This window comes from Panthera onca, chromosome E1, assembly GCF_046562875.1.
Source record: "Panthera onca isolate mPanOnc1 chromosome E1, mPanOnc1 haplotype 2, whole genome shotgun sequence".
NCBI lineage: Eukaryota > Metazoa > Chordata > Mammalia > Carnivora > Felidae > Panthera > Panthera onca.
Window position 1 is genome coordinate 55,545,700 of NC_138352.1, and position 26,129 is coordinate 55,571,828.

General features: G+C 54.2%; 2 protein-coding genes across 3 annotated transcripts; one reads left to right on the forward strand and one right to left on the reverse strand.

The window, feature by feature from the left end:
- Positions 1 to 24,034, forward strand: ERBB2 (erb-b2 receptor tyrosine kinase 2). 2 transcript variants are annotated; one of them, XM_060646174.3, is made up of 27 exons: positions 1 to 363; positions 6,798 to 6,949; positions 7,831 to 8,044; positions 8,857 to 8,991; positions 9,287 to 9,355; positions 9,534 to 9,649; positions 9,802 to 9,943; positions 11,010 to 11,129; positions 11,421 to 11,547; positions 13,340 to 13,413; positions 13,502 to 13,592; positions 13,787 to 13,986; positions 14,343 to 14,475; positions 14,561 to 14,651; positions 15,351 to 15,511; positions 17,973 to 18,020; positions 19,345 to 19,483; positions 19,567 to 19,689; positions 19,949 to 20,047; positions 20,314 to 20,499; positions 20,634 to 20,789; positions 20,903 to 20,978; positions 21,292 to 21,438; positions 21,854 to 21,951; positions 22,145 to 22,333; positions 22,619 to 22,871; positions 23,016 to 24,034. In XM_060646174.3, the coding sequence occupies exons 1-27, from the start codon at positions 291 to 293 to the stop codon at positions 23,384 to 23,386; spliced, it is 3,783 nt and encodes a 1,260-aa protein (XP_060502157.1). In that variant the 5' UTR covers positions 1 to 290; the 3' UTR covers positions 23,387 to 24,034. The 2 variants fall into 2 exon arrangements, with proteins under 2 accessions (XP_060502157.1, XP_078293306.1); XM_078437180.2 differs by lacking the exon at positions 1 to 363 and adding an exon at positions 2,080 to 2,103.
- A 422-nt stretch (positions 24,035 to 24,456) lies between these two features.
- On the reverse strand, positions 24,457 to 25,854 carry MIEN1 (migration and invasion enhancer 1). The gene is made up of 4 exons (XM_060646188.3): positions 25,712 to 25,854; positions 25,511 to 25,608; positions 24,992 to 25,068; positions 24,457 to 24,906 (listed from the first exon to the last, which is right to left on the reverse strand). The coding sequence occupies exons 1-4, from the start codon at positions 25,798 to 25,800 to the stop codon at positions 24,823 to 24,825; spliced, it is 348 nt and encodes a 115-aa protein (XP_060502171.1). The 5' UTR covers positions 25,801 to 25,854; the 3' UTR covers positions 24,457 to 24,822.
- Positions 25,855 to 26,129: the final 275 nt, after the last annotated feature.

Consider the following 26,129-nt stretch of genomic DNA (forward strand, 5'->3'; position numbering starts at 1 on the left):
GGCCTGCGCGCCGAGGGAGAAAGTGAAGCTGGGAGTTGCCACTCCCAGGGACTCGCTGGAATGCGGTGGAGGGGGTGGGGGGGCGAGCCGTGAGCACGCTCGCTCCCAATCACGGGAGGAGGAGGAGGTGGAGGAGGAGGGCTGCCTTGAGGAAGTACAAGAATGAAGTTGTGGAGCTGAAGAGTCCCCTGCGTCGTGCCCCGAGAGCCGAGCAGAGCTCCCAGGCAGCCGCCCGGCCCTTCGCAGCCCGGTCCAGCCCGAGCCATGGGGCCGGAGCCGCAGTGAGCACCATGGAGCTGGCGGCCTGGTGCCGCTGGGGGCTCCTCCTCGCCCTCCTGCCCTCCGGAGCCACGGGCACCCAAGGTAGGTCTGGTGTGGGGAGGGCACGAAGCAGCGACGCGACCCTGCAGCCTGGGACCCCCGCCGAAGGTCCCCGGGCTGGCGGGGGCAGAGGGGGGGCCACACGAACTTCCCGGTCCGAAGTTTCGGACGGTGTCGGCGCTCCCGAGCAGCCGGCCTCGCCGGGGAGGGGGCAAAGGAAGGTGGGGCAAGGGGGCGATGAAGCCCAAGCCGTTCTAGATGTCCCAGGCAAGAGACTGGCGCTTTCCAGACTCGGCGACGGCAATGGGAACTTGTCAAAAAAGTTCTCTGAAATTGTTCGGAAAGTTTGCCATCAAAGGGTGTACTGCATGGTGTGTGTGTGTGTGTGTGTGTGTGTGTGTGTGTGTGTGTGTTCCCCTTTCTTGAGCCCCTTCTAGCTTTCTCAAAGACTTTCCAGTTGGCAGCCTCCGCCTCCAGACTGGACTGAGCTGGATTCCTCGGGGGTCCCTTCTGTTGCCCCTCCCCCTGTCCCATCTCCCCACCCCCCTCTCCCCGCAGCGATTGGGTTTAGTTCCTCCAGCTTCAGGCAGGATCGCGGTGTGGAGGGGGGTGGTGGGGAAAGTAACCTGTCCGGCCAGAGCCGGGCTGGAGAGGGTGGCCGGTCGGACTGCCGAGTTGCCTCATGCTGGAGTCTGGGGTGGGGGGAGGGGGAGACGTTTGTTTTGAGCAAGTTTCTTCAGGGCCAGCCCGGGGACTGTGTGCTTTGTGACTTCTGGAGAGCACGGGCCACCGAGGGGCGGTGGTAGGTTTCCTGGTCTGGGGCATAGAGTGGGAGATTTCCCAGCGGGGGATTCCTGGGCAGTCCTGCGGGGTGGGTGGGGGGCTGGAAGGAAAGGTAAAGACAGAGGGCCAGATGTGGGTTTGCAGAGGGCTGGGTTGTCCTGCCTTTTCCTTCATGCTGTGTGTGGGGAGGCATGGTGGTGGGGGTAGTGCCGGTTCTGCCCCATTGGCCCATCTAGGCACTAACAATTAAAGCCACCGTGTGCTGGAGATACACTTTGAGCTAGGCATGGTGCGCGGTGGTTTGCATGCACGCCCTCTAAATCCTCAGACCAACTCCACAAGAGAAATCCTACTAGTATTCCCATTTCCAGGTAAACACCTGGGCTTAAAGAGGTTACATCGCATCAAGGAAGTAGTGGGTCCAAGATGGGACCCCCAGACGGTGAGACCCCCAGCCACACATTCGAAATCACTGTATTAATCCACCTTGAACAATGGGCGACACTGCTGCTGGCATCACTGTGCTGTAGGGAAGACAAAATGGGAGTGTTCTGGGGAGTAGTGGGTGGTCTCCATCGGTCAGGGAGTCTGGAGAAGGGGTGGGGGTCATCCCGTCTGTGTGTTGCCCGAGGGCCTCTCTGTCAGAGCGTTGCAGTATTCTCTGAGGGGCGTCTATGCTAGGGTGTTCCTGCGTTGTGTGGTCTGTGTTTGCGTGTCTGGGCTTTGTGTTGCCAAACAGCAGTCTCCCTGCTGGCTTAGGGACTTGGCTGAACTCTGCCCTCTCAAGGAACTCCCTCAAGGTGCTGGGTCAGATCTGCTGTAAACAGCGGGAGGTGGCCCCACGCCTTCTCTCTGACAAAGGAGGTTCCACTTTCCTGGGAGCCCATACGTCTCCCTGTTTCCCAGGCGGGCGTCTGTCTGCAGCCCTGACCTTCTGCTGCAATGGGTGAGGCCAGGCTGCGCTGTCAGGCCGAGCTGCTGCCCCCCTCAGCTGGGCCTGTAAGTTGAGCAGGTGGGGGTGGCCTGGGTTGCTGCGGTGCTGGGATACGGAGGGGTCAGTTCTCTCAGCGATGACTGGGGCCTCCTCAGGCCTATCTCACCCCTCGATCTGCACTGCTGGGTGCAAAGACAGATGTTGGGTGTGTCTGGCAGAGAATGGTTGCAATGGCAGGGCACCGCCCGGCTGCCTCTAGCACCCCCATTATATCCCAGGGCTGAGGGCTAGGGCAGGAATTTGGGGGAAAGGGGAGACAGGGAGGATCCAGAGGGTCAGGATTTTGCTAGGATCCATTCTTAGAGGTCAAACTTTTGTCAAGTGTAGCAAACACATCCTTATCTTGCAGAGGTCCTATTTTAATTCCCAAGCGATTCTTCTAACAACCTCCTTCCTTTTTACCTTACTTGAGGAAAGTAACTTCATTCTAATACTCAAGGGGGAAAAAAGCAACAAATGAAACGATAGGATGAAGTGTGAAAAGGGAAAATACATCTCATTCCAAATACAAAGTCATCTTTCATTTTCTCTTGGTTTGGAATTACCCACACTCCAGCTATATGAACTTCCCTTGCCTGAACTTTTGAAAAACTTTCTTTATTTACTTTATTTTTTAAATTTACATCTAAGTTAGCATATGGTGCAACAATGATTTCAAGAGTAGATTCCTTAATGCCCTTACCCATTTAGCCCATCTTCCCTCCCACACCTTGCCTGAACTTTTGAAAAATGTCCAGTGTGCTTCCTGTGTGCCAGGTTCTTTTCCATCGACGGTTTCATTTCATCTCTGCAACAATCCAAGGAAGTGGGTACACACAGTTCAAAGAAGTGAAGTGATTTATCCAAGGCTTCCTAGTGACCCAAATATGTCTAGTAGACCCAATAATAATGTCTAATGAGGAGGCATTAAGAGTTGGTCAAAGTCATATCCTATTCAACAGGAATGGGGTGAGCAAAGCCTCAGGGGCAGCCAGGTGTCCAGACTGGGGTAGAGGTGCTACTCTGTTATTCAGGTAAGTGAGTTCCCTTATCTAGCCTATAGAAAGTGGAGTGAGCTGGGGCCCACTGAGGTCCTCTCCCTCCCTGTCCAGCCCATGCCTGCCTTCCTCTTGGGCCCTCCAAGCATGGCAAGGGACTGAGGGCAGGGACAGGGTGGAAGTCAGGGGGCCCTGCAGGGTTGGAATGGGGGAGACGGCTGGAATGGAAGAAGAGGAACCAGTATGGAGGAACCATCAGTGGGGGGCTAGAGTAAGGCCCCAGTAGTTGTGCCTGCCCCTGGGAGCTGAAATGATCTGGAAAGAGATCCCCCTCTCTGCCTCTGCCTATGGGAAGCCCTTATGGGGTGACATCTCCATCTCTTGCTAGGCTACCTTTCCTTCTCACCCTTGGGAAGACAGCCCGTGTAGGGCGACGGGTGTGTGCTCTCTAGGAGTGGGAGAATTATTATAGCCAATGTTTGTGTTGCCTCAGTTCTATTTACAAAGCCTTTTCATGTTTACAGGCTGCTTTTTTGATTCATTATCTCATTTAACTCTTATTTAACTTCTCTGCAGAAAGTAAGAGTTGTTAGTGTTTTATTATCCCATCCTCACAGCCAAGTTCAGGTCACTAAATAGTCATTGAGTGCCTACGAAGTCACAGGCACTGCTGGGCATAGAGATGAATCTGATATGGCCTCTGCCCCCAGAGGTCCTTTGACTTGCTCAAGGTCACACATGAGCAGGCCAGTTAGGGTTCTGGTTTAATGATCCTGAGCCCAGGCCCTGGTCTGATATGGGACCTGATACACCAGGTATGTATGGTGGGTGAGTTCTGGGCATCACTAGAATGAGCTCTTAACTTGTAGGTCTGGGGGAGTTGAGTTTTAGGGATGCAGGTAGTGTTCATGGAAACCAAAGGAAGTATCTCTTGCTGGTGAGCAAGAGAAGCAGCTGGGGCTGAAGTGTGGCAGGGAGGGCAGAACCTTCTGGAGAGCACCCCCCAGAGCTGGGACCAAACCCTGACCACTGAAGTCCAGCCAGAGGGATATGAAGGACTCTGAATAGCCTTTCAGCAGAGGGATGAACACCAGGACCTCAACTACTACCTTGTGGTTTGCAAGTTCTTGATTGGATTTCATCCATCCATCCATCCATCCATCCATCCATCCAGCAAACTCTTATCTGGTGTTGGGCTGGTCCTGCCTCATAGTGACTGCGTCAGAGAGCTGGAGAGGTTGGGGCTTCTGAGGGTCAGGTGTCCTGAAGACACAGAGCTCTCCTGTGTAGAACAGGACTTCTCACACTCTACCCCCTGAAAATCAAGGGGGCTGAGTGGATATGGGGACTGTGGTGAGGACTGGGGAGAAGGAGTCTGGTGAGCAGATGGGGGAGGGGGTGGGAGGTGCTGAGCTCCATGGTGAAGGGGACAGAGGTGGAAGTAGGGGAGGTGTCAAGAGGCCCTTCTTGGCTTCATGTCAGCTTGGTGGGGAAATTTGCCCGCAAGCCTCCAGCTCTCTGGGAGAGCAGGTCTCAGTACCTGACTTCACCACCCGCTGCAAACGCTTAAAGAATCTTAGACTCAAATCAGCCACAAACTCACTAGTGGGGTGGGGCTACCACTCTTTCTGGCCCAGCCCCCCTGCCCTGCCCAGAGTCTGTGATGTTTATCAGTGGTATCAGTAGAGTTGGTATGTATTTCCCTTTGCACCTGATGTGGGGTGAATTTGTATATGTCCAGTTAAGAACGTAGGATCTAAAGTCAGACAGACTCCAGTTCAAATCCTGCCTCTATCGCTCATAAGCTTTATTAAGATCTTGGGAGACGAACCCCTGTCGGCCTCAGTTTTCTTCTTTGCAAGAGAGAAGTTGCTGTCCCAGCCTCGGGAGGACATAATGAGGCTCCACCCAGAGTGCCTGACAGTACACAGTAGGTGCTCAGCTAATGTGGCTGCCCTTGGTGTTCCCATTGTTGTTGTTTTCCTATTGCCTGGCTACCACAGCTGGTGTCCTTTAGAGGCGGCAGAGGGCCACAGCCGGTGGAGACAGCCTCTGCTCCAGCTCTGCTTGTCCCTGTCCCGGGTTTGGGCCAGAGCTTTGGGGTCTGGGCCTAAAGACAGCTGTGCCTACAAAGCAGCTGAGGCTGCTGAGGCCGCAGGAGGTCCTGGCAGCGGGCGTTATTTTGGGCCTGGCCTGCCACCCCCAGCTCCTGTTTCTCTTGGGAGTCTGGGGGGAGGGACCCTCGAGTTCTATTTCTGGGCCCTCCCCTTCCTCCCTCTTTGCTTCCTTCCCTATCTGTCCAAAGGGGTGGGAACAGAGACCACTCTGGCTTTTACCAGGAGGCTGTCAGCTCATGGCCATTGGCCTCAGCATGAACCCGAGGCACTGGCCCTACCAGCCTTTCCCCAGCTTTCTGGAGGCAGGGGATCTCTCTTATCCCCCAGGATTTGACTTCAGGCTCCAAGTTGCTGGGAGAGCAGGAATCTTGGTGTCAGACCTTGAAGTCAGCCACTGCTGTCCCCCTGAATCTGCACACAGTCCGTGGGAGGTGCAGTGGCAACCAACAGGAAATCCAAGCAGCTCAGGCACCTGTGGGCCTGTGTATCTGGGGGTGCCCTCCACCCACCTCCCCCCGGCGCACCCTCCTGGGCAAGACGCGCCAGGTGATTCATCTCCTCACCAGAGCAGAAAAACGGGTTCAACTGGGCACTTTAATCTCCCCCCTACTGGCAGGCATGGTGCCAGCTGTTATCCAGAGCACCCCCTCACCAGGAGTAGTTTACCCCTTCTGTATCCCTGGGCTTTGTAGGTACTTCCGGTCTCAGGGACACGCTGCTGGGGTCCAGGTGGGCCGGGGAGGCAATTCATCTTGATGCCCCTTGGCTGAGGGTTGGCCCTGGGAAGAAGGTACACAGGGCTGACGTAGTGCCCTTGTGGCAGGAGTTTCGTGGCATAGATTCTGCCAGCTGGTTCTGGAGTCTTGCCCTGAGGAGGTGGCAAGGGTGAAGTGCCAGCATAGGAGCCGTCAGAGTAGGGCATCGCTCTGGCCCAAGATCTGCAGCCTGGGTCTGGATGCCCGTTGTTGGGGTCTGATGCTCCTTTTTTTTCTGCCTGGGGGAATTCCAGAGGTCCCTGCACTGACCAGGCCCCTAGTGGTCCCCATGCCCCAGCTATGACTCTAGCTGACCCTCCTTCCTTCCTTTCTGGGTGGCATTGTGGGGGTGGACACCCCTTGCCAAGAGGCTGGCATTGTGGGTGGTATTGGAATGGGGTGGGGAGAATGCCCTGAGTTTGTTTGCTTGGGATAGGGGCAGGGGGTATCCAGAAGCTTCATGATTCATCATGGCCTCTCTTGGGGGATTTTTACCCCTTGGCCACGAGTGGTGCCTTGGGGACAAAGGGAGGCTTTCTTTGCCAGCCACCACCCCGGATCAGGCGGGCAAACTCCCCAGGGCTGGCACAATGGGGGCCCCTCTGGATACTCAGGATGGGCCGAGTTAGAAGGAGCGTTTCCTCTGATTTCCCTCCTCTTCCCAAACTTGCGGACTTTCTTTTGCTGTTGTGCCTTCTGCAGGTGCGCGGGACATGGGAAGCGGGGTCCTTCACTTGTGCTTTCTCGCCGTCCGAGATGGCATGACCCTGCGGAGTGAGTGTGGAGGAGGTGCCAGGCTGGAGAAGCTGACGGGGCAGCGGCCTCTGACCCATCTCCTCTCTCCTCCCAGTGTGCACCGGCACAGACATGAAGCTGCGGCTCCCAGCCAGTCCCGAGACCCACCTGGACATGCTCCGCCACCTCTACCAGGGCTGTCAAGTGGTACAGGGTAACCTGGAGCTCACCTACCTGCATGCCAATGCCAGCCTCTCCTTCCTGCAGGTGAGGCCCATGGGGGACCCAGCCAGGTCCTGCCTCCAGCTGAGCTGAGCCCTATGCTTATAAATGGGTGGTAGAAGAAGGCGCCCTATAGTTCTTCTCTTGTTGCGGCTCCTCAACTGGGAAGTCCTTTCTGATGCTCGCGCCCTATCTGTTCTACTGCAAGGCCAGTTGACTCCCTCTCAGTCATGTGGCTGGCCCTGGACATCCCTGGGTAGAATGCACGTGTGCCTCTGCTAAATTTTTGGCTCCCTTGCCAGCAATCGCCTCCCCCTGTCCATCTGCCCCGGCCGCTGTCCCTGTCCTGCCTGGCGTGGTGAAAGGGCTGCTGGGAGGTTGTGGGTTCTAGGTCCAGTTCTACCGACAAGCCACGTGAATATGGTCTTGGCCCCTGGCTTCTCTGTCTGTGTTTTGGAAGCAGGGAGCATGCTTTGACTCCCCTCTGGGAAAACCAAATGGAAAATGTATGTGAAAGGGTCACGAGCAGGGGAGAGAGTGGGAACCAGCCTGCTGGGTTGTGTCCACAGTGCCCTGGAGTGGGGCCACGTGTGTGAGGCTTGGTCAAATCACAGACGTCATGTCATCTAGGTGTTTCCTTTTATGGATGAGGGAACTGAGATGCAGAGAGGGTGTGGCGCTTGCTCATAGTTCATACAGTGCTCCCCCCACCATTTATCTGTCTTGATCATACACGACTCTGGTTTGGGGAGGTGGGGAGTGGCCTTGATCTCTACTTTATGCGTGACAGAGCTGGACTTCTCAGCGGATGGGGGCTTTGCACTTGGTGACTTAGAGGAGGCCTGGGGCGGGGGGGGGGGTGGGGGGGTGGTTGTGTTCCAGGGCCTGGGCCTGCCTCAGCCCCACCTGGTTCTGTTCTCTCCCAGGATATCCAGGAGGTGCAAGGCTATGTGCTCATTGCCCACAACCAAGTGAGACAGGTCCCACTGCAGAGGCTACGAATCGTGCGAGGCACCCAGCTCTTTGAGGACAACTACGCCCTGGCCGTGCTGGACAACGGGGACCCACTGGACAGTGGCACCCCTGCTACAGGGGCTGCCCTAGGAGGGCTGCGGGAGCTGCAGCTCCGAAGCCTCACAGGTGATCATCATTATCATTGAAACCTTCTCCTTGTTATCGGGAGCTGATCAGGGCCACTGCTATGCGTGGGAAACTTTGTGTGAATTAGAACTGGCATCCCTTCTGGATGGATGCAGGTGGAGCTTGGGAAGGTGCCTTTGTGAAGATGAGAAGATCTCCCTTCTTCCCAGGAAGTCACAGCTTGCACGAGCCTGCACAGTTTGATAATTAGGATACAGGCTGGGGTTAGTCCACTTCTTGGCTGAGTACACATGTGCAGTGAACAACCTGCATAACTGTATGTGGCAGCCTTGGAGCTGACAGTATCCCAGACTCTGTGGCCAGTCACTTGGCATACACGATCCCATTTTGGTTGTGCTGTAATCTTGCAAGGGAAGCACCAGTGCTATTCTCATTTTACAGATGAGAAAACAGGTTTACAGAGGATAAGTGACTTGCTCAAGGTTACATAGCTATGACATAGCTAGTTAGTGGTGAGGCTGGTTTTCAGACTCCAGAGTCTCTTTTAACCAGTAAGCAGTGTGCACAGAGTATAGAGGTGGGAGGACAGGAGAGGGTGGCATGGACATCTGGACCCTGTCATGGACAACTCACTCCTCCCTGGATCTCAGGTTGTTCATGTGTGTGGGGCAAGGTGGGGTGGGGTGGGGTTCTGGTACGGCTAGAAGATGCTGAAGGTGTCTCCTCTAATCCCTGGGGAAACGGGTGTGTTTAAGAGGCCTGCTCCCCTCTAAAGAGGTCAGGAGAGTCCCATGGGAGGGCAGAAAGTGACAGACAGGAAAGGAAAGTGCTGATTATTGCCTGCCTCACAGAGATCCTGAAGGGAGGGGTCCTCATTCAGCGGAACCCGCAGCTCTGCCACCAGGACACGATTCTGTGGAAGGACATCTTCCACAAGAACAACCAGCTGGCCCTCATGCTGATAGACACCAACCGCTCTCGGGCCTGTAAGCCATGCTTCTCCCTGCCTGTAGCTTCCTCTCTTTCCCAGGCAACCCAGCGATCCCCAAACTCCCCGCTCACTCACACCCCCTCCACTCCCCACCCCTGTACTAACACTACCCATTCCCTCTTTCTGTCCCATTTCCCTCCTGCCATTTCTCTGTGTCTCTTCATCTCCGTGGTCCTCTGTCCTGCCTCCCTCTGCTTCTAGATCGTGCCTCTGTTTTCTGAGTCTTCTTTTCCTGCCGACTCTCCCTCACTGCATTCTGCCTCCTGGTCTCTGTCTATTTCTCTCCCCAGGCCAACCCTGTTCTCCAGCTTGTAAAGACTCCCACTGCTGGGGAGCAAGTTCCGGGGACTGTCAGAGCTGTGAGTGCTAGGAGGCCCAGAATCTGGTGGGGGGAGGGCAGGGGGCCGGGCTGGGAGGGTTACCAGACCTCGGTGTCTTCCCAGGGGGTGGGGCAGGAAGTCATCACAGAAAGTGATGCAGGTGAGGGTCTGGTGCCTGGGCTACTGCCCAGCCCTCATCCTGCCCTTTGTCTCACAGTGACTCGAACTGTCTGTGCTGGTGGCTGTGCCCGCTGCAAGGGCCCGCAGCCCACCGACTGCTGCCACGAGCAGTGTGCTGCTGGCTGCACGGGCCCCAAGCATTCTGACTGCCTGGTATGTGCCCACGGGACCCCGGGGTGCAAGGGGAGGGGCACCCTGCCTGCTCCTGCCCTGTTGCCCATTGCTCGCCAGGGAAAAACAGCCCAGTGACCACCAGCTGCCTGTCTCCACCCCCGCCACCCCCACCCCCCACCCCCCGCCTCCAGGCCTGCCTCCACTTCAACCACAGTGGCATCTGTGAGCTGCACTGCCCAGCCCTGGTCACCTACAACACGGACACCTTCGAATCCATGCCCAACCCTGAGGGCCGTTATACCTTCGGTGCCAGCTGTGTGACTGCCTGTCCCTGTGAGTGCCAGGGACAAATGTCGTTTTAGTAATTTTGCTGGGAGGGGGGTTGGTGTAAGTAAATGGGAGCGTATGGTGAGTATCTTCTGACCCTCTCTCTGGCGAGCTGGTCACGGCACTTCGTGTCGAGCTGCCGTGGTCTTTCAACAGCTAAGAGCAGGTGGAGCAGAGTAGGAGCTAAGAGCCCAGGCTCAGGAGCCAGGCTGCCTGGGTTCGAAACCGGGCTCTACAATTTTCTAGTCATGTGACCTGCTTCCTGTACCTGTTTTGTCATTTGAGGATGGGGGCAACATAGCCCCAACCTCATAAGGTGGTTATAAGATTTGGATGAGTTAATATTTGTAAAGCTCTTAGGGGCGCCTGCGTGATTCAGTCGGTTAAGCATCCGACTCTTGATTTTGGCTCAGGTCATGATCTCACAGCTGATGAGTTCGAACCCTGAGTCGAGCTCTGTGCTGACAGCATGAATCCTGCTTGGGATTCTCTCTCACTCCCTCTCTCTCTGCCCCTCTCCTGCTCAAGCTCTCTCTCCCAAAAATAAATAAATAAGCCTTAAAAAAATATATTGGTAAAGCTCTTAGAATAGTGCCTGGCACATACTAAGCACTCCTAAATGCTAATTTTTATTGTATAGTCTAGATTGATCAGAGTTTTATTTAACAGTTCCTGTATTTATCGATGTGCATTGGGGGACTGACCTCAGACCTGGGGCTGTCTGTCTTCGTGTCATGAGAGGCAGGAGTGGGCTCTCAGCTCCTGGTTGTATCCTCCCCGTGGTGGGTTAGAGTACAAAATGTAGAGCCAGACTTTTTGTGTCCAGTCCTGGCTTCTCCACTTGATAGCACATGACCTTGAGTAACTTACATAAAACTACGATGATTGCCTCTTGGCAAAATGGGAATCTAACAGTGACCGTCACGTAAGGTTGTGAGAAGTACATGACTATTGAGTGTGCAGACACGCAGTAAGGGGATTTCAGTATTGGTTGATATTTTTACTGCACTATGTGGGCATCGTGGGGCGTGAAGGGCCAGGGCAGATGGACACACAGTCCCCATCTCCTCAGACAACTACCTGTCTACGGACGTGGGATCCTGCACCCTGGTCTGTCCCCTGAACAACCAAGAGGTGACAGCTGAGGATGGAACACAGCGGTGTGAGAAATGCAGCAAGCCCTGTGCCCGAGGTAACTGCTGGCCACCCCCGGAGCCAGGCTACAGTTCCTGCCCCTCTGCACACCCAGCTTGGCCCACAGTCCCATTCTTCTTCAGACCCTCCTGGGACCCAGTCCTTTTCTTCCAATGTCTCTGTCCTGGCCCTCCCTGGATCAGTCTGACACGTTCCCCTGTATTTCCTGTCTGTGCAAGGGGGGCACGTGGCCCCAGGGGGGGACTGTGGACAGGACCCCCGAGTTTGAGTTCCTGGTGCTCCATGTGGGGGCCGAGATGGCCCCTTCACCACCTGCCCCTCCCCACAGTGTGCTACGGCCTAGGCATGGAGCACCTGCGGGAGGCGAGGGCAGTCACCAGTGCCAACATCCAAGAATTTGTCGGCTGCAAGAAGATCTTTGGGAGCCTGGCGTTTCTGCCAGAGAGCTTTGAGGGGTAAGGATACGCGAACTTAAGGGTGGGCACAGCGGCCTGAGCAGCATCAGGGCAGTCAATGAATCCTGAGGACCCAGAAGTGGCAGTATCTCTGGGGGATGGTGGGAGACAGAGGTGGGAGGCCAGAAATGCAAAAGAGGCAGGACGGGCGGGGGGACCAGAGGGTGTGGGGACGTGGTGGTGGGTTGTTTGCATAAATGACATGCTATCCACAAATATGCACTTGTGTGGAGGCCAAGCCATCCAGAGAAAGCAAAATTCTCCTTGAGTTTGCAGTGGCTTTATTCATAATGGCCCCCAGCTGGAGATAAGGCAAATGTATACCAATAGGTGAATGAATAAATAAATGGTGCCTTATCTATACAATGGAATTCTCAGCAATAAAAAGAAACAAACGACTCACTGATCTATACAACAACATGATGAGCCTCAAAAACATGTTCAGGGGCACCTGTGTGGCTCAGGTGGTTAAGTGTCCGACTCTTGATCTCAGCTAAGGTCTTGATCTCAGGGTTCGAGCCCCGATGTTGGGCTTCACGCTGGGCATGGAACCTATTTAAAAAAACAAAAACAAAACCCATTATGGTCAGCAAAATAAGTCAAACAAGAGAGTGTCCACACTGTGCTATTCTCTTTACGTGAACCTCTAGAATAGGCAAAACCGCTCTGTGGTGGTAGAAATCAGAACAGTGGTTGCCCCAGGATGGGTGGACCAAGAGGGGACACAATGGAAGTTTCTGGGGGCAATGACAATGTTCTGTGTATCAGCTGGGGTAGTGGATACATGAGTGAATGCATTTGTCAAAACTCCTCAAACTGTACATCAGAACTCTCTGCATTTTATTGGATGTGAATTATACTTCAATAAAAATATGTATTTAAAAAGAGGACGTTCCTTTCAACACTTCCTGCAACTCTGTTCCCCTTTCCAGAGGAATCCACTGCTAATAGTTTGTGTGGGTTCTCCTAGACCATTTGTACATACTTAGACACACACAGAGAAACATAGTTTTAGTAATTTTATTGAGAAGGTTGACTTAAAATGGGAGCTTGTCATGAATATTGTCTGCCCCTCGCCCTGGAGAGCTGGTCAAGGCACTTCGTGTCGAGCTGCCGCGGTCTTTCAACAGCTAAGAGCAGGTGGAGCAGAGTAGGAGCTAAGAGCTCAGGCTCAGGAGCCAGGCTGCCTGGGTTCGAAACCGGGCTCTACCATTTTCTAGTCATGTGACCTGCTTACTGTACCTTAATTTTCTCATCTGTAAAATGGGGGCAAAAATAGCCCCAACCTCATAAGGTGGTTATAATGTTTGAATGAGTTAATATTCATATGCTCATAAAACAGTGCCTGGCCGATACTAAGTGCTCTTTTTTTCTTTTTTTTTTTTTCTTTTTTAAGTGCTGTCAAATGTTAGTTTTCATCTATAGTCAGGATAGACAGGGATTATATTTAACAACTCCTCTATTTACTGATGGGTCTTTTGGTCGTTTTTAATTTTGCTCTTACAAACAGTTCTGCCCTGTACATGTCTCTGGGAACAGGAGCCAATGTCTCTCTAGGCCACATTCCTAGAAGTAGGATTTCTAGATCAAAGGATATAAATACTGTTTTGACAGACCCTGCCAAACTAGGGCTTGGGCTTTGAAACTCAGGATGAAAACAGCCAGGCTTGATGGGCAAAGGGTTTAAATGAAGTCATTAATGGAGGGCGGTGGGGGAGGGTGGCCGGGTCAGCTCTGGGGGTCATGCCCACCTACTTCCTGGCCCTGCTGACTCCTCTCCTAATCCTTCTAGGGACCCAGCCTCCAACACTGCCCCCCTGCAGCCTGAGCAGCTCAGAGTGTTTGAGGCTCTGGAGGAGATTACAGGTGGGCTTTGCTTCCCTGCATCCTGCTCTGATGGGGTCGGGGGTCCTCTTCCTGTCCCCACACCCCTAGCCTCACCCTGTGCCCACAGGTTACCTGTACATCTCAGCGTGGCCAGACAGCTTGCCTAACCTCAGTGTCTTCCAGAACCTCAGAGTGATCCGGGGCCGAGTTCTGCATGAGTGAGCACCGGGGAAGGGAGGGGGGGGTTCCTGAGGAGCTTCCCAGGGAGCCCATTGAGAAGCTCTGGGCATGGTGGGCACTCCTGTTCCCCAGGGACTCCAGCAGTAACATTTCCATGGGAGTTTTCAGAGTGTGCTGGGGACAGGAGGAGGTGAGGGCAGCTCTTGCCGACAGCCAAACACTCTTCCCACAGCGGTGCTTACTCGCTGACCCTTCAAGGGCTGGGCATCAGCTGGCTGGGGCTGCGTTCGCTGCGGGAGCTGGGCAGTGGGCTGGCCCTCATCCACCGCAACTCTCGCCTCTGCTTCGTACACACGGTGCCCTGGGACCAGCTCTTCCGGAACCCCCACCAGGCCCTGCTCCACAGCGCCAACCGGCCAGAGGACGAGTGCGGTAAGACAGGGAGCCCAGCGCCACACGCTCCCCGTCTGCCGGCACACAGGAGTGCCTGTGGGCCCCTAGCAGCAGCAATCTTGGACTTGTGCAGACTGCCCATCCCTGGTGCACCATTCTTGACACGGCTGTGGCTGGCTTGACTTCTTGGCATGGCTTCTGGCTGGGCCTGGCCACACTGCCTTGGCATCTGTGCCTTCCTTTTCCTCTCTGTCCCTGGAACCTCAGCTCTTTCTTTCCCCGCATTGCCCGGCACCTATTCCCACCCTGTCCAGCCCACAGCCTCCTCCCCTGGTTCATGTGGACCTGGAACCTTCCTTGAGTGTCTCCTCTAACCCCCTTCCTCTTCACTGCAGCGGGTGAGGGCCTGGCCTGCTACCCGCTGTGTGCCCACGGGCACTGCTGGGGTCCGGGACCCACCCAGTGTGTCAACTGCAGCCAGTTCCTTCGAGGCCAGGAGTGTGTGGAGGAATGCCGAGTACTGCAGGGGTACGCGGGGCAGGGCAGGAGGGGCGGCCGGAGTGGGGCACGGGGGCTCCTTCCAGACCCCCTCCTCAGCCATCCCTTCTGTCAGGCTTCCCCGGGAGTATGTGAAGGATAGGTTCTGTCTGCCATGCCACCCAGAGTGTCAGCCCCAGAATGGCTCAGTGACCTGCTTGGGCTCGGTGAGTTGCTGGTGGGTTTGATCGAGGTGGGTGGAGGGAAGCAAGGGCAGGGGCGGGGTGGGGTGGCTGGGCACCTGGCCATGTCCAGTAGAATGTCCCAGGAGAGGGCTCGGAGCTCAGCCCTGGATGGCAGGAGGGTGTTAGGAGGCTGGAATGCTGGGGACTGCAAGTTGTGTAGTGGACCCCGTGACCCTTCAGACTATGCAAAGGTCCCGGGGAGGCCTGTGTCCTTGGCTGTGGCTGTGCCAAGGCGGTTAGACCTATGGGCTTAGGCATCAGACTCTCTGGATTCGGATCCAGGCCCTGCTTCCATCCTTGGTTCGCTCATTTATAAAGTGAATATTGTACATTGGAATGTGGGAAGAATGAACTTAAAATAGGGTTTGGCACCGTGCCCAAGCGATTTGCTGTGTGTTAGTTAACTATTGTTACTTGCTGTTATATCTTAAGTAATACACTCCCCTGCTAGACTTCCTGTTCCTCATCTGAAGCCTCCTGCCTGAGGATTGAGCTTTGAGCAGGGGAGGGGGGAGCTGGGTGAAGAGCAGGGGTGGCAGACACGGCTGGTCTGGGCTGTTCCAGGAGCAAGGCGAAAGTGCTGTGGAGTGGCCATGGGAAGCACGAAGGGGACACAAGGGCATGTCCTGCTGCCCTGGAGGTGTTGTGCTAGCCCCCTTCCAATCCTTCTTCCCTTCCCAGGAAGCTGACCAGTGTGTGGCCTGTGCCCACTACAAGGACCCTCCTTTCTGTGTGGCTCGCTGCCCCAGTGGGGTGAAACCTGACCTCTCCTTCATGCCCATCTGGAAGTTTGCAGATGAGGAGGGCACGTGCCAGCCATGCCCCATCAACTGCACCCACTCGTGAGTCTGGGGGCCTTCTCTACAGAAAGGAGGGCTTTGTCCCAGGAGACTTTCTGGGGCTCTTATTGTAAAAGGGGGATAACTCTGCCTTTGCTTACACTGCTTAGTTTTTGTTTTGTTTTGTTTTTAATTATTAGTCCTTAGAGGCACCTGGGTGGCTCCATCAGTTAAGCATTAAGACTCAATCTCCACTCGGGTTGTGATCCCAGGGTTGTGGGATCAAGCCCTGCATTGGGCTCCATGCTGAGCATAGAGCCTGCTTGGGATTCTCTCTCTTTTCCTCTGCTCCTCTCCCCTACCCGCATGCTCTCTAAATTACAAAAAAAATTTAAATGAAAACATGAAATATAAATGAACATCATTAACAGTTCTATCCCCACTGTTAATAATTTGTAATATTTTTCCTCCAGGTCTTACCTGTGTACATGCTAACATAGAATTATTATTATAACACGTGAAATATGTGTTTATATATGTAATTATTCTTAGTTTTTATCTGTGCACATTCTAACATATTATTATAACATATAAACTATAGTTAATATATATTATTATTCTCCAACTGTTTTTATGTGTGCACATTCTAACATATATTTCCTTATACTAAAATGGGATCACAGACCATACATATTGTTTGCAAATTGCCTTTTTCTCACTTAACAGAACCTTGCAATGTTTTTGCATCTCCTGACATGGTGATATACCCTATTTTATTTTTTTTTTCATTCAGTTTTCTTTATTTACACATGAGACACATGGATACATCCTTATGATAAACACTTTCAGCAACAAAAAGTATAAACATTGCAAAGCAAATGTGCCCTTTCATTCCAGTCCCCTAGGGAAAACCATCAGATTCAGTCTGCTACGTGCAGCCTTCCAGGCTTTTCTCTACACATCTGCATACACACATATTACATTTATATTAGATTGAATCCTGTAAGATTGCTGTTTTTGTAGGTCAAAAATGGCCAAGAAATAGCAATTTCATATAGTTCATCTCATACATAGTCAGGTTTGGTTTTCGTGTATATGCATTAAAAAAAATTTTTTTTTTAACGTTTATTATTGAGAGACAGGGAGACAGAGCATGAGCAGGGGAGGGGCAGAGAGAGGAGACACAGAATCTGAAGCAGGCTCCAGGCTCCGAGCTGTCAGCACAGAGCCCGACGCAGGGCTCAAACTCACAAACTGCAAGATCATGACCTGAGCTGAAGTCAGATGCTCAACTGACTGAGCCACCCAAGCACCCCACGTGTATATGCATTTTTTAATGCAAATGGGACTGTGTTCTACATATTGTTCTGAACTTTGCTTCTCCCCCAACCCCTGATTTTATGTATCTTGGAGGTCCTTTCTCGTGATGAATACACATGAACCTACCTCCTCTTTTTTTTTTATTAAAAAATTTTTTTTTAGTGTTTATTTTTGAGAGAGAGAGAGAGAGGGAGAGAGTATCTGAAGTGGACTCTGCACTGACAGCAGAGAGCCTGACACGGAGCTCGAACTCACAAACCATGAGATCATAATCTGAGCCAAAGTCAGTCCCTTAGCCAACTGAGCCACCCAGGCTCCCCATACCTCCTCTTTTTTTTAACTACTCAATCTGCAGCCCGGATATAGTATTATTTAACCATGTCCTTGTTTGAGGGATAGTGATTTTTTTTCTTTTCGTTCTCCCCTTTTTCTCTCTCCCTTTTTCTTTTCCCTTTCTCTTTCTCCCTTTCTTTTTCTCTTTGCTTTTCTTTCTTTCTTTCCTGTTTATTGCACTTGAGCCCCATGTACAAGTTAGCATCTTATACATGACCCCTGGCATACAGGTGTTGGCATTTTCTTTTTTAAATTTTTTTTTTAATGTTTATTTATTTTTGAGACAGAGAGAGACAGAGCATGAACAGGGGAGGGGCAGAGAGAGAGGGAGACACAGAATCGGAAACAGGCTCCAGGCTCCGAGCCGTCAGCACAGAGCCCGACGCAGGGCGCGAACTCACGGACTGTGAGATCATGACCTGAGCCGAAGTCGGACGCTTAACCGACTGAGCCACCTAGGTGCCCCCAGGTGTTGGCATTTTCACAGTATATCCTGTGAGGTGGAGCTGCCGGGTCACGGACATTATCTAATAGGTATTGCCAAACTGTCCTCTGCAGAAGTTGGGCCAGTTTACTGCCCTGGCATTCTTTTACAGAGGAACGTAGCTGTGTTTTTGGACTTGATGCTTCTTTGGGTGCTCCCCAATTCCTACCTACCATAGACAGAGGGGAGCAGGAAATTCAGGTTCAAGGCCAGAGAAGGAATCCCCTTGTGGGGTGGTAGGAAGGGTATTGGTGACTTTGAGCCCAGTTTCTATCTTTGTCAAATGGGGATAACAACCCAGCCACACCCACCTTAGGGTGGTTGTGAGGCTGGAGTGAGACCAGGAGGTGTTTCCCAGCCTGGTTGATGGGACTCTCTCTCCTGCAGCTGTGCGGACCTGGACGAGAAGGGCTGCCCCGCCGAGCAGAGAGCCAGGTCAGCCTGATCCCCAGGACACACCCTATGCTGCTCCTCAATCCCCTATCAGCCCCTGGGTGGTCACTGCTGCAGGAAAGGGGCATCTCCTGACATGACACATGTCCCTTTCTAGCCCAGTCTTCCCCTGTTGATTCACCTTTCAATTTGCTTCAGCAAGTGGAAGGAGGACCTCCTCAGGATGCTTAGAGAGTGGGGAACAGGAAAAGATGGCAAAGACCCCCTAGTACCTCCCCACCCTCGAGTAGCTAGATACCTCATAAGGGGCACAGGCAACATTCAACTCACTGGGACAGAAGGCAGCTTGAGAAGGGAGTGCAGATGCCCTGGAGGAAAAGATGAAGTCTTAATGGGGTGGCAGGAGGCTTCAAGGAGGAGGTGGCATTTGAGCCAGGCCTTGAAACAGGAGCAGGTAGCTCACGTGCATTAGGGAGAAGCAACCAGGTGGCATTGTGGGGGAAGGGTCAGGAAAACCTAGGATGTGTTTGTTCGAAGGTTCTGGCATGGTGGGCCATTAAGTGAGCCCAGAGAAGGGAGTAAGGGGTGAAGTCTAGGTCATGTTAGGGCATAGGCCCACCCTCACTACCAGGCCACAGGGTTGGACTTGATTTCTGGGCAGTGGGCAAAGTCTTTCTTTGGGAAAGACTGTGCGGACAAAACCAGATTGGAGTATCTAAGCAATCATTTGTCCATAAAGCAAGCATTCACGAGAGGTCTGTGATGTGCCAGGCTTTAGCCAAGCAAGGGAGGAGGGCAAGGATGGTAATGATGTAGGGTCAACACCCAAGAGCTGCATCTATCCTAGGATGAGCTGAGTCTTAAACGATGATCCCATGGAGAAATGGTGGTCCAGACAGAAGTAACAGAATGTGCAAAGGCTGGGAGGTGTGGAAAATCATGACCTATGGGTGAAAAATTTGGCTGGAACATCAGAATCACTGGATGCACATTCCTGGGGCCCCACCTCATACCACAGTCAGAGTTGCTAGGAGTGGGGCTCTAGACTCATGCACATTAACCAGCTCCCTGGTGATTTTTGTCAGGAAGTTTGAGAATCCTGGGCTACAGCCATGGGCAGTCACATAGACAATTTGGAGACGGGGGTAAAAAGGGCTCTGAATCCAGCGAGGAGGCTGGACTCTCCTGGAGGTAGGAGGGAGCCAAGGGAGATTTCTGAGTAGGAAAGAGAGGATGGGAGTCCGTGGGTCACCCTTCTGACTTCCCTTTCCAAAGGCCAGTTACCTGCATGCCCCTCCCTGGGGCTCCTTCATCTTTTCATGCCCCAGCCTGGTCCCCAGTCCCTAACCCTGGCTCCCGCCCCCAGCCCTGTGACGTCCATCATTGCTGCTGTGGTGGGCATTCTGCTGGTCGTGGTTGTGGGGCTGGTCCTTGGCATCCTAATCAAGCGAAGGCGGCAGAAGATCCGGAAGTACACGATGCGGAGGCTGCTGCAGGAGACGGAGGTGAGGCGGTCTGAGGGCCTCCCTGTTGGCTTGGGGTCTACAGCCCAGCCTCCTTCACTGACGCCCCACCCCCCTCGCCCCAGCTGGTGGAGCCCCTGACGCCTAGTGGAGCCATGCCCAACCAGGCTCAGATGCGAATCCTGAAAGAAACAGAGCTGAGGAAGGTGAAGGTGCTTGGATCCGGAGCTTTTGGCACTGTCTACAAGGTCAGGGGCGGTCCCAGAGGATGCAGCGGGTGTGGCCAAGCGTTCTGTGGGGAAGACAGCCAAGAGCTGGGGTGGTGCTGTTTGGTTGGGCAGTTTGGTGGGAGGCTGGAACAAGGGGAAGGGGAGTGGAGAGCTGGGCTACATAGTGAGGCTGATGATATAGCAGGTTTGGCCCCAGAGTGGGGAGGGTATTCGGAGGCGACTGTAGGTGGGATCTGGGGTTCCCTTTTCCTGCTCACATCCTCCTCTCTCTGCCCAGGGCATCTGGATCCCTGATGGGGAAAATGTGAAAATCCCAGTGGCCATCAAAGTGTTGAGGGAAAATACATCTCCCAAAGCCAACAAAGAAATCTTGGACGTAAGCCCCTCCACTCTCCCTAGCCAGGAGTACAGGAGGAACCTCCTAGCTGTATGTCTGGGCTCTCTCTTCACTGAGGTTCGGGAGGCACTCTGTGATTCCCCAAGCCTTGACTCTCAACCTCCCGTGGGCCATGGTTCTGGTTTGTGCAGGATGGGGATGGATTGGGTGAAGGTCTCCCATCACACCTCGACCCTCGAGGGGTATGTGGTGGTGGCAGGTTTGTGGTCTCCCACACCTTCTCAGGGTGCACTCTTGCCCCCCAGGAAGCGTATGTGATGGCTGGCGTGGGCTCCCCATATGTGTCTCGCCTTCTGGGCATCTGTCTGACATCCACCGTGCAGTTGGTGACACAGCTTATGCCTTATGGCTGCCTCTTAGACCATGTCCGAGAACACCGTGGGCGCCTAGGCTCCCAGGACCTGCTGAACTGGTGTGTGCAGATTGCCAAGGTATGCACTTAGGGGGCCTGAGCTCTGCAGGTGTCCTTGGGGGCAAGCCTCTGACTTCACACAGGGCTGGGATGGGGAGGTTTCCTGGGAGAATATGGCCAGAGCGGAGTCCATATGGACACATCTGATCCCAGGGGATGAGCTACTTGGAGGATGTTCGGCTCGTGCACAGGGACCTGGCTGCCCGGAACGTGCTGGTCAAGAGTCCCAACCACGTCAAGATTACAGATTTTGGGCTGGCTCGGCTGCTGGACATTGACGAGACAGAGTACCATGCCGATGGGGGCAAGGTTAGAGGAGGAAGTGGAGGGAGGCAAGGTGGAGTGGGTCTGGACCCTGGGAGAATTCTACGAACCGCCACCTCCCCACCACACCTAGTTTGAGGACTTCTTTGCTCTCTCAGGTGCCCATCAAGTGGATGGCGCTGGAGTCCATTCTCCGCCGGCGGTTCACCCATCAGAGTGACGTGTGGAGCTACGGTGTGTGGCAGGGAAGGTTGGGAGGAGGGGTGGACAAGGAGCCACGGGCCTGGGGGGCCATGTTGGTGGAAGGAGGAGAACAGGGATAGAAGAATTAATGGAGACACCTTAGCATGAATGTGGGAGGGAAGGAAGGGGCTGCCGGGGTCTGTGTACTTCCCTGGGACTAAGGAAAGACTGGCTATCTCCTGCCCCTTGGCATCGCACCCCTCCCTTCTTCCCATGGTGCCAGGCTCTTGGGCAGAGCCTCTGGGACTCGGTGCACTAAAGCTCCCTCTTGTCCCCCCACCTCTTAACCCTGTCTTTGCCCCAGGTGTGACTGTATGGGAACTGATGACTTTTGGGGCCAAACCTTATGATGGGATCCCAGCCCGGGAGATTCCTGACCTGCTGGAGAAGGGGGAACGGCTGCCCCAGCCCCCCATCTGCACCATTGATGTCTACATGATCATGGTCAAATGTGTGTGGCTGAGTTATGCCAGCTACTTGGAGGAGGGATGGAAAGTGCTGGGGGGGGGGGGGGAGGGGGGCCTATAAGGGGCATGGGAGGAGGCCAAGAGTAGGTTGTATGTGGGTCCAGGGTTCCAAGTATGGTTGAAGGAGCCTCAGAAGGGTCTCGCTTCCCTTTTACAGTACCAGGCCAGAGGAACTCTAGAAGACCAACTAGGAAGAGACTTATATGCAAAATAAAAAGGGAAAACTAGTAGAGATTCTCAAAGGGTCTAACTCAGGATCTGAGTCTGATACCTCTTTTCTACCACCCGAGGACTTTGGACTGTAGTCACTGGGGTTGTCTAGACCAGACTGGAGAGGGGTTGGGGCCCGTGCACAGGCTGCAGCCAGAACTGAGATGCTGAGCTCCCTCCCGCCCCCAGGTTGGATGATAGACTCTGAATGTCGGCCACGTTTCCGGGAGTTGGTGGCTGAATTCTCCCGGATGGCCAGGGACCCCCAGCGCTTTGTGGTCATCCAGGTACTGGGCCTTTCTACCCCATCCCTGCCTATGTCTAAGAGCACTCTCCCACAGAGGGTGGGAAGGGAGAGGATCCCAGGCTTCCAAGCCCAGCTCCTGCCTCATTCCTTATACCTTTTGTCCGCCCTGAGCCTTTCTCGGGAGGCTGTGCACTGGGCTGGGGAGAGGCTGTCACCGTCTCCTTCCTCCCCAGAATGAGGACTTGGGCCCAGCCAGTCCCTTGGACAGCACTTTCTACCGTTCACTGCTGGAGGATGAGGACATGGGAGACCTGGTGGACGCTGAGGAGTACCTGGTACCCCAGCAGGGTTTCTTCTGCCCAGACCCTGCCCCAGGCGCCGGGGGCACAGCCCACCGCAGACACCGCAGCTCATCCACCAGGGTCAGTGCCCTCGGTCACACTGTGGTGGGTGGGTGTAGTTACCTCCTCCGTGGACTAGGGTCCTTTTCTTCTATGTCCCCTCCCACCCCAACAGTCACCTCTCATGGAGACCCCATTATCCCTGACGACTCCTACTGCCTTCCAAGCCTTGACCCCTTCCTCTTCATGGTGACTATGTCAAATCCCAATGGTGTCCCAATTTATCCCCTGTGACCCCATCACCTCCCATGGAGTCTCTATCCCAGGTCCATGAATGACCCCATTGTAACTTTCTCTCATCTCCAGAGTGGCGGTGGTGAGCTGACACTGGGGCTGGAGCCCTCCGAGGAAGAGCCTCCCAAGTCTCCACTGGCACCCTCAGAAGGGGCTGGCTCTGATGTGTTTGATGGTGACCTGGGAATGGGGGCAGCCAAGGGGCTGCAGAGCCTTTCCCCACAGGACCCCAGCCCTCTACAGCGGTACAGTGAGGATCCTACCGTACCCCTACCCCCTGAGACTGATGGCTACGTTGCCCCCCTGACCTGCAGTCCCCAGCCTGGTATGGAATCCAGGCCCAAGATGAGAGATTGGGAGGGGAGGGGGGAGCTTGGGGTGCCCAGCCCAGGGCCCACAGTGGGGACACTGGTAGTAGCTGGGACAAATGGGTTTCTTCCTCTAACGAGCCCCCTCCTCGCCCTTTCAGAATACGTGAACCAGCCAGAGGTTTGGCCAAAGCCCCCATCGCCCTTAGAAGGCCCTCTGCCTCCTTCTCGACCTGCCGGTGCCACTCTGGAAAGGCCCAAGACTCTGTCCCCCAAGACTCTTTCCCCCGGCAAGAATGGGGTTGTCAAAGACGTTTTTGCCTTTGGGGGTGCTGTGGAGAACCCCGAGTACTTGGCACCCCGGGGCAGGGCTGCCCCTCAGCCCCACCCTCCTCCAGCCTTCAGCCCAGCCTTTGACAACCTCTATTACTGGGACCAGGACACATCTGAGCGGGGCTCTCCACCCAGCACCTTTGAAGGGACCCCTACAGCAGAGAACCCCGAATACCTGGGCCTGGATGTGCCAGTGTGAGCCAAAAGGCCAAATCTGCCGAGACCCTGCTGAACCCTCAGGGAGTGGGGAAAGCCTGACTTCTGGCCTTCATTGCGATGAAGCAGGGAATCCTGCCACGCTAGACACCCTCCTTCCTCCTCCAGTTCCCAGGTGGCCAAGAGGGGCCCAGCCTGGTTGGAAGAGGGGGCAGCACTGGGGAGCCTTGACTGACTTTGGAGCCCTGCCCCAGACAACTCTAGGGTCCCGTGGATGCCACAGCCAGTCTCCTCACCCGAGGGAACAGCCCAGCTTGGCTGTCCTGTTCCAGACCTTTGACACAGAAGGACTTAGGAAAGCTGGGCCTGGAAGAGGAGGAGGCTCCAGGGAGTGTCTAGGAATAAGAGCAACCCATTCAGAGACTGTCTCTGAGACCTAGCTCTGCGCCCAGGAACAAGGGAGCAGCAATGCCACCCAGATCCAGTCCTTGTACAGATCCAGTCCTTATGCTTTTTTTGTTTTGTTTTGTTTTGTTTTTACCTATTTTTTTTTTTAATGAAATAAGGACTCGGGGAGAGCGGGTATTGTGGAGAGGGGTGGGTCCCTGGAGTTGGGGGAAGGATGTCCTTTCTCCACACCCACTTTCTCCATTTGCAAATATATTTTGGAAAATAACTGGGCACCAGCCTATGTCTGGGGTGGCTCTGTGCCCACCCTAAGCTCACCTCCTTACACTCAAGTCATCTTTTCCTGGAGGGAGTGGCTAGAAATCTCGAGAAAGCTTGAATGAGGAGGCTCTTTTCCAGGTTCAAGAGCCCTTTGACAACCAGATCATTCTTGCTGAGAAAAAATGAATTCCTAAGGCCACCCACCAGAATGGGGTTATTCCCTATGGATAGGGGCAGTGGGGGGAGGGACAGAGGCAGGAGGAGGCAGTACCTACTATGTGACTCATTTTCCTTGCCTCGGCTATGAGAGAGGAAATGAAATAGAAGTAGCTATCCAGAAAGCCCACCCACCCAGCATAGCCACTCTGGTGGTATAAAGGCTGGGCTGGCCTCTGCTACTATCCCCCACATCTGCTGAACAAAAACACACTAGTTGGGCACAGGTATTTGTAGTGCCACTTTATTGCCAATAGCTGACATTGCCCAGGGCTAGTGGAAAATAAGTTATAACTGTGGTGGCATTTGACCAGTATGGCTAAGCTGGAGGCGGGGAGCAGACTTTTCTTGGGCACTGATCCTAGAAAGGGGGTAGAAGGTGGCTATGGAAAGGTCCACGGAGAGGGTCTCTCTCCCACCCCTAAGACCACAACAGCTTCTATTCCCTCCTGGTACCCAAAGGGACAAAGTGGAGGCCAGAGTCTCCTAGCTTACCAGGAGCTAAGTGAGGGCAGTGGGGAGCCCTCAGCAGGACCAAAGGGGAGACCAAGGCGTGGGTCTCAGAACAGAGCAGGAACCCGGAATCATGTGTAGTTACAGGATGACACAGGGAGGACGGCTGTTGGTGATCTTTTCTAGGGGTTCTCCGTTACTGGCTCTTCGGATGGCCTCAATAAGCTAGAGAGAGGGCAGACACGTGGAATGCGATGATGCACTGCATGGGCAGGGTGAACAGAGGCCTCCCAACATTGTAAATACTCACATCTTTTTCATAAGGAAAGCCCCCATTCTCCAGCTTGGAGAACACCAGCTGTCCATTGATTTCAATCTCAAAGGCCCCTGGTATAAAATAAATCAATGAATGAACTGTATGCTGAGAACAGACAAGTCTGGAGAGACTCTCCACACTTCTTAGACTTCACACAGGCTCCTTCATGTCCCCACCAGCCCCACTAGAGACTCTTGTTGTTTAAGCCATTTCCCAACCCTGACTCAAGCCAAAGGAACCTGAGGGAGGCATCACCTGTGTGTCCTTCCTTTGAACTCAGGCTTCATAACTCAATGAAAGAATCCCTCCCCTCCAACCCCACACTTCTGCGGTCTCCCCCGTTTTTCCCTACAGGCTTCATCTGTAACCCCCTCACCTTTGGAAGGGTACTCGAATTGGCTGGACATTTGCCAGACACTGTTGGACACTATATAAAACAGCCAATTCCAGAACTAGAAAGTGGTAGAGTTGAGATTTAGAACACTGACTCAGCAGGTGTTCTGTGGGCCTCACCTGTGCCTCCAAGGCGCGACTCGATTTCAATGCCAGGATACTGCTCCTTCACGGCACTCGCCAGCTCCAGGTAGGTCGCTTCAAATCCGCAGGGTTCACTAGGGACAAGACGCTTGGGGTCCGCTTGGGTTTTCGGGGGAGGGGCCTCCCGTGGACCCACCCCCGTCCGGCCCGGACACCCCACAGGCTGGAGACGCTCACCAGTACTCCACTACGATGCGGACCCCACTACCCGGTTCAATCTCCCCGGGAGGGGGCGCTTCACACGTCGGCCCCGGCTCCCCGCTCATTGCTCCCGACTCCGCTCCAGCTGCTGCTTCCGGGTGTGACGCGACGCCGCGGGCACGTGACGGGGCGGGGCCGCTGGGCGGGGCGGGCCGCGCGCTACGTCCGGGCGCCTCCTGCAGGCCGCAGTTACTGCTGCGTTTTGACCATATCCTCGGTTTGAGGACTCTGGGCTGGGTGGACCCGTCCAGACCACCTTTTCAGAGCTCCAGGCTTGCCCGGCACCTCGTATCTGCTGGACGTCACCGTCTTATATAACCTTCTGAAATATCTTAGACTGTAAAGCGCTTCCCAGGTTACAAAAGGGAGCGAAAGTGATGGGGCAAGCGGACTC

Bases quoted from the DNA above. Each gene is read 5' to 3' on its own strand.
- ERBB2 (XM_060646174.3), top strand. From the start codon at position 291: ATGGAGCTGGCGGCCTGGTGCCGCTGGGGGCTCCTCCTCGCCCTCCTG. The intron at 11,130-11,420 runs GTAACTGCTGGC...CCCTCCCCACAG, and splicing joins CAGCAAGCCCTGTGCCCGAG to TGTGCTACGGCCTAGGCATG. The intron at 19,484-19,566 runs GTGAGGCGGTCT...CCCTCGCCCCAG, and splicing joins GGCTGCTGCAGGAGACGGAG to CTGGTGGAGCCCCTGACGCC.
- MIEN1 (XM_060646188.3), bottom strand. From the start codon at position 25,800: ATGAGCGGGGAGCCGGGGCCGACGTGTGAAGCGCCCCCTCCCGGGGAG. The intron at 25,609-25,711 runs GTGAGCGTCTCC...TCTTGTCCCTAG, and splicing joins CGCATCGTAGTGGAGTACTG to TGAACCCTGCGGATTTGAAG. The intron at 25,069-25,510 runs GTGAGGCCCACA...ATTTTATACCAG, and splicing joins GTCGCGCCTTGGAGGCACAG to GGGCCTTTGAGATTGAAATC.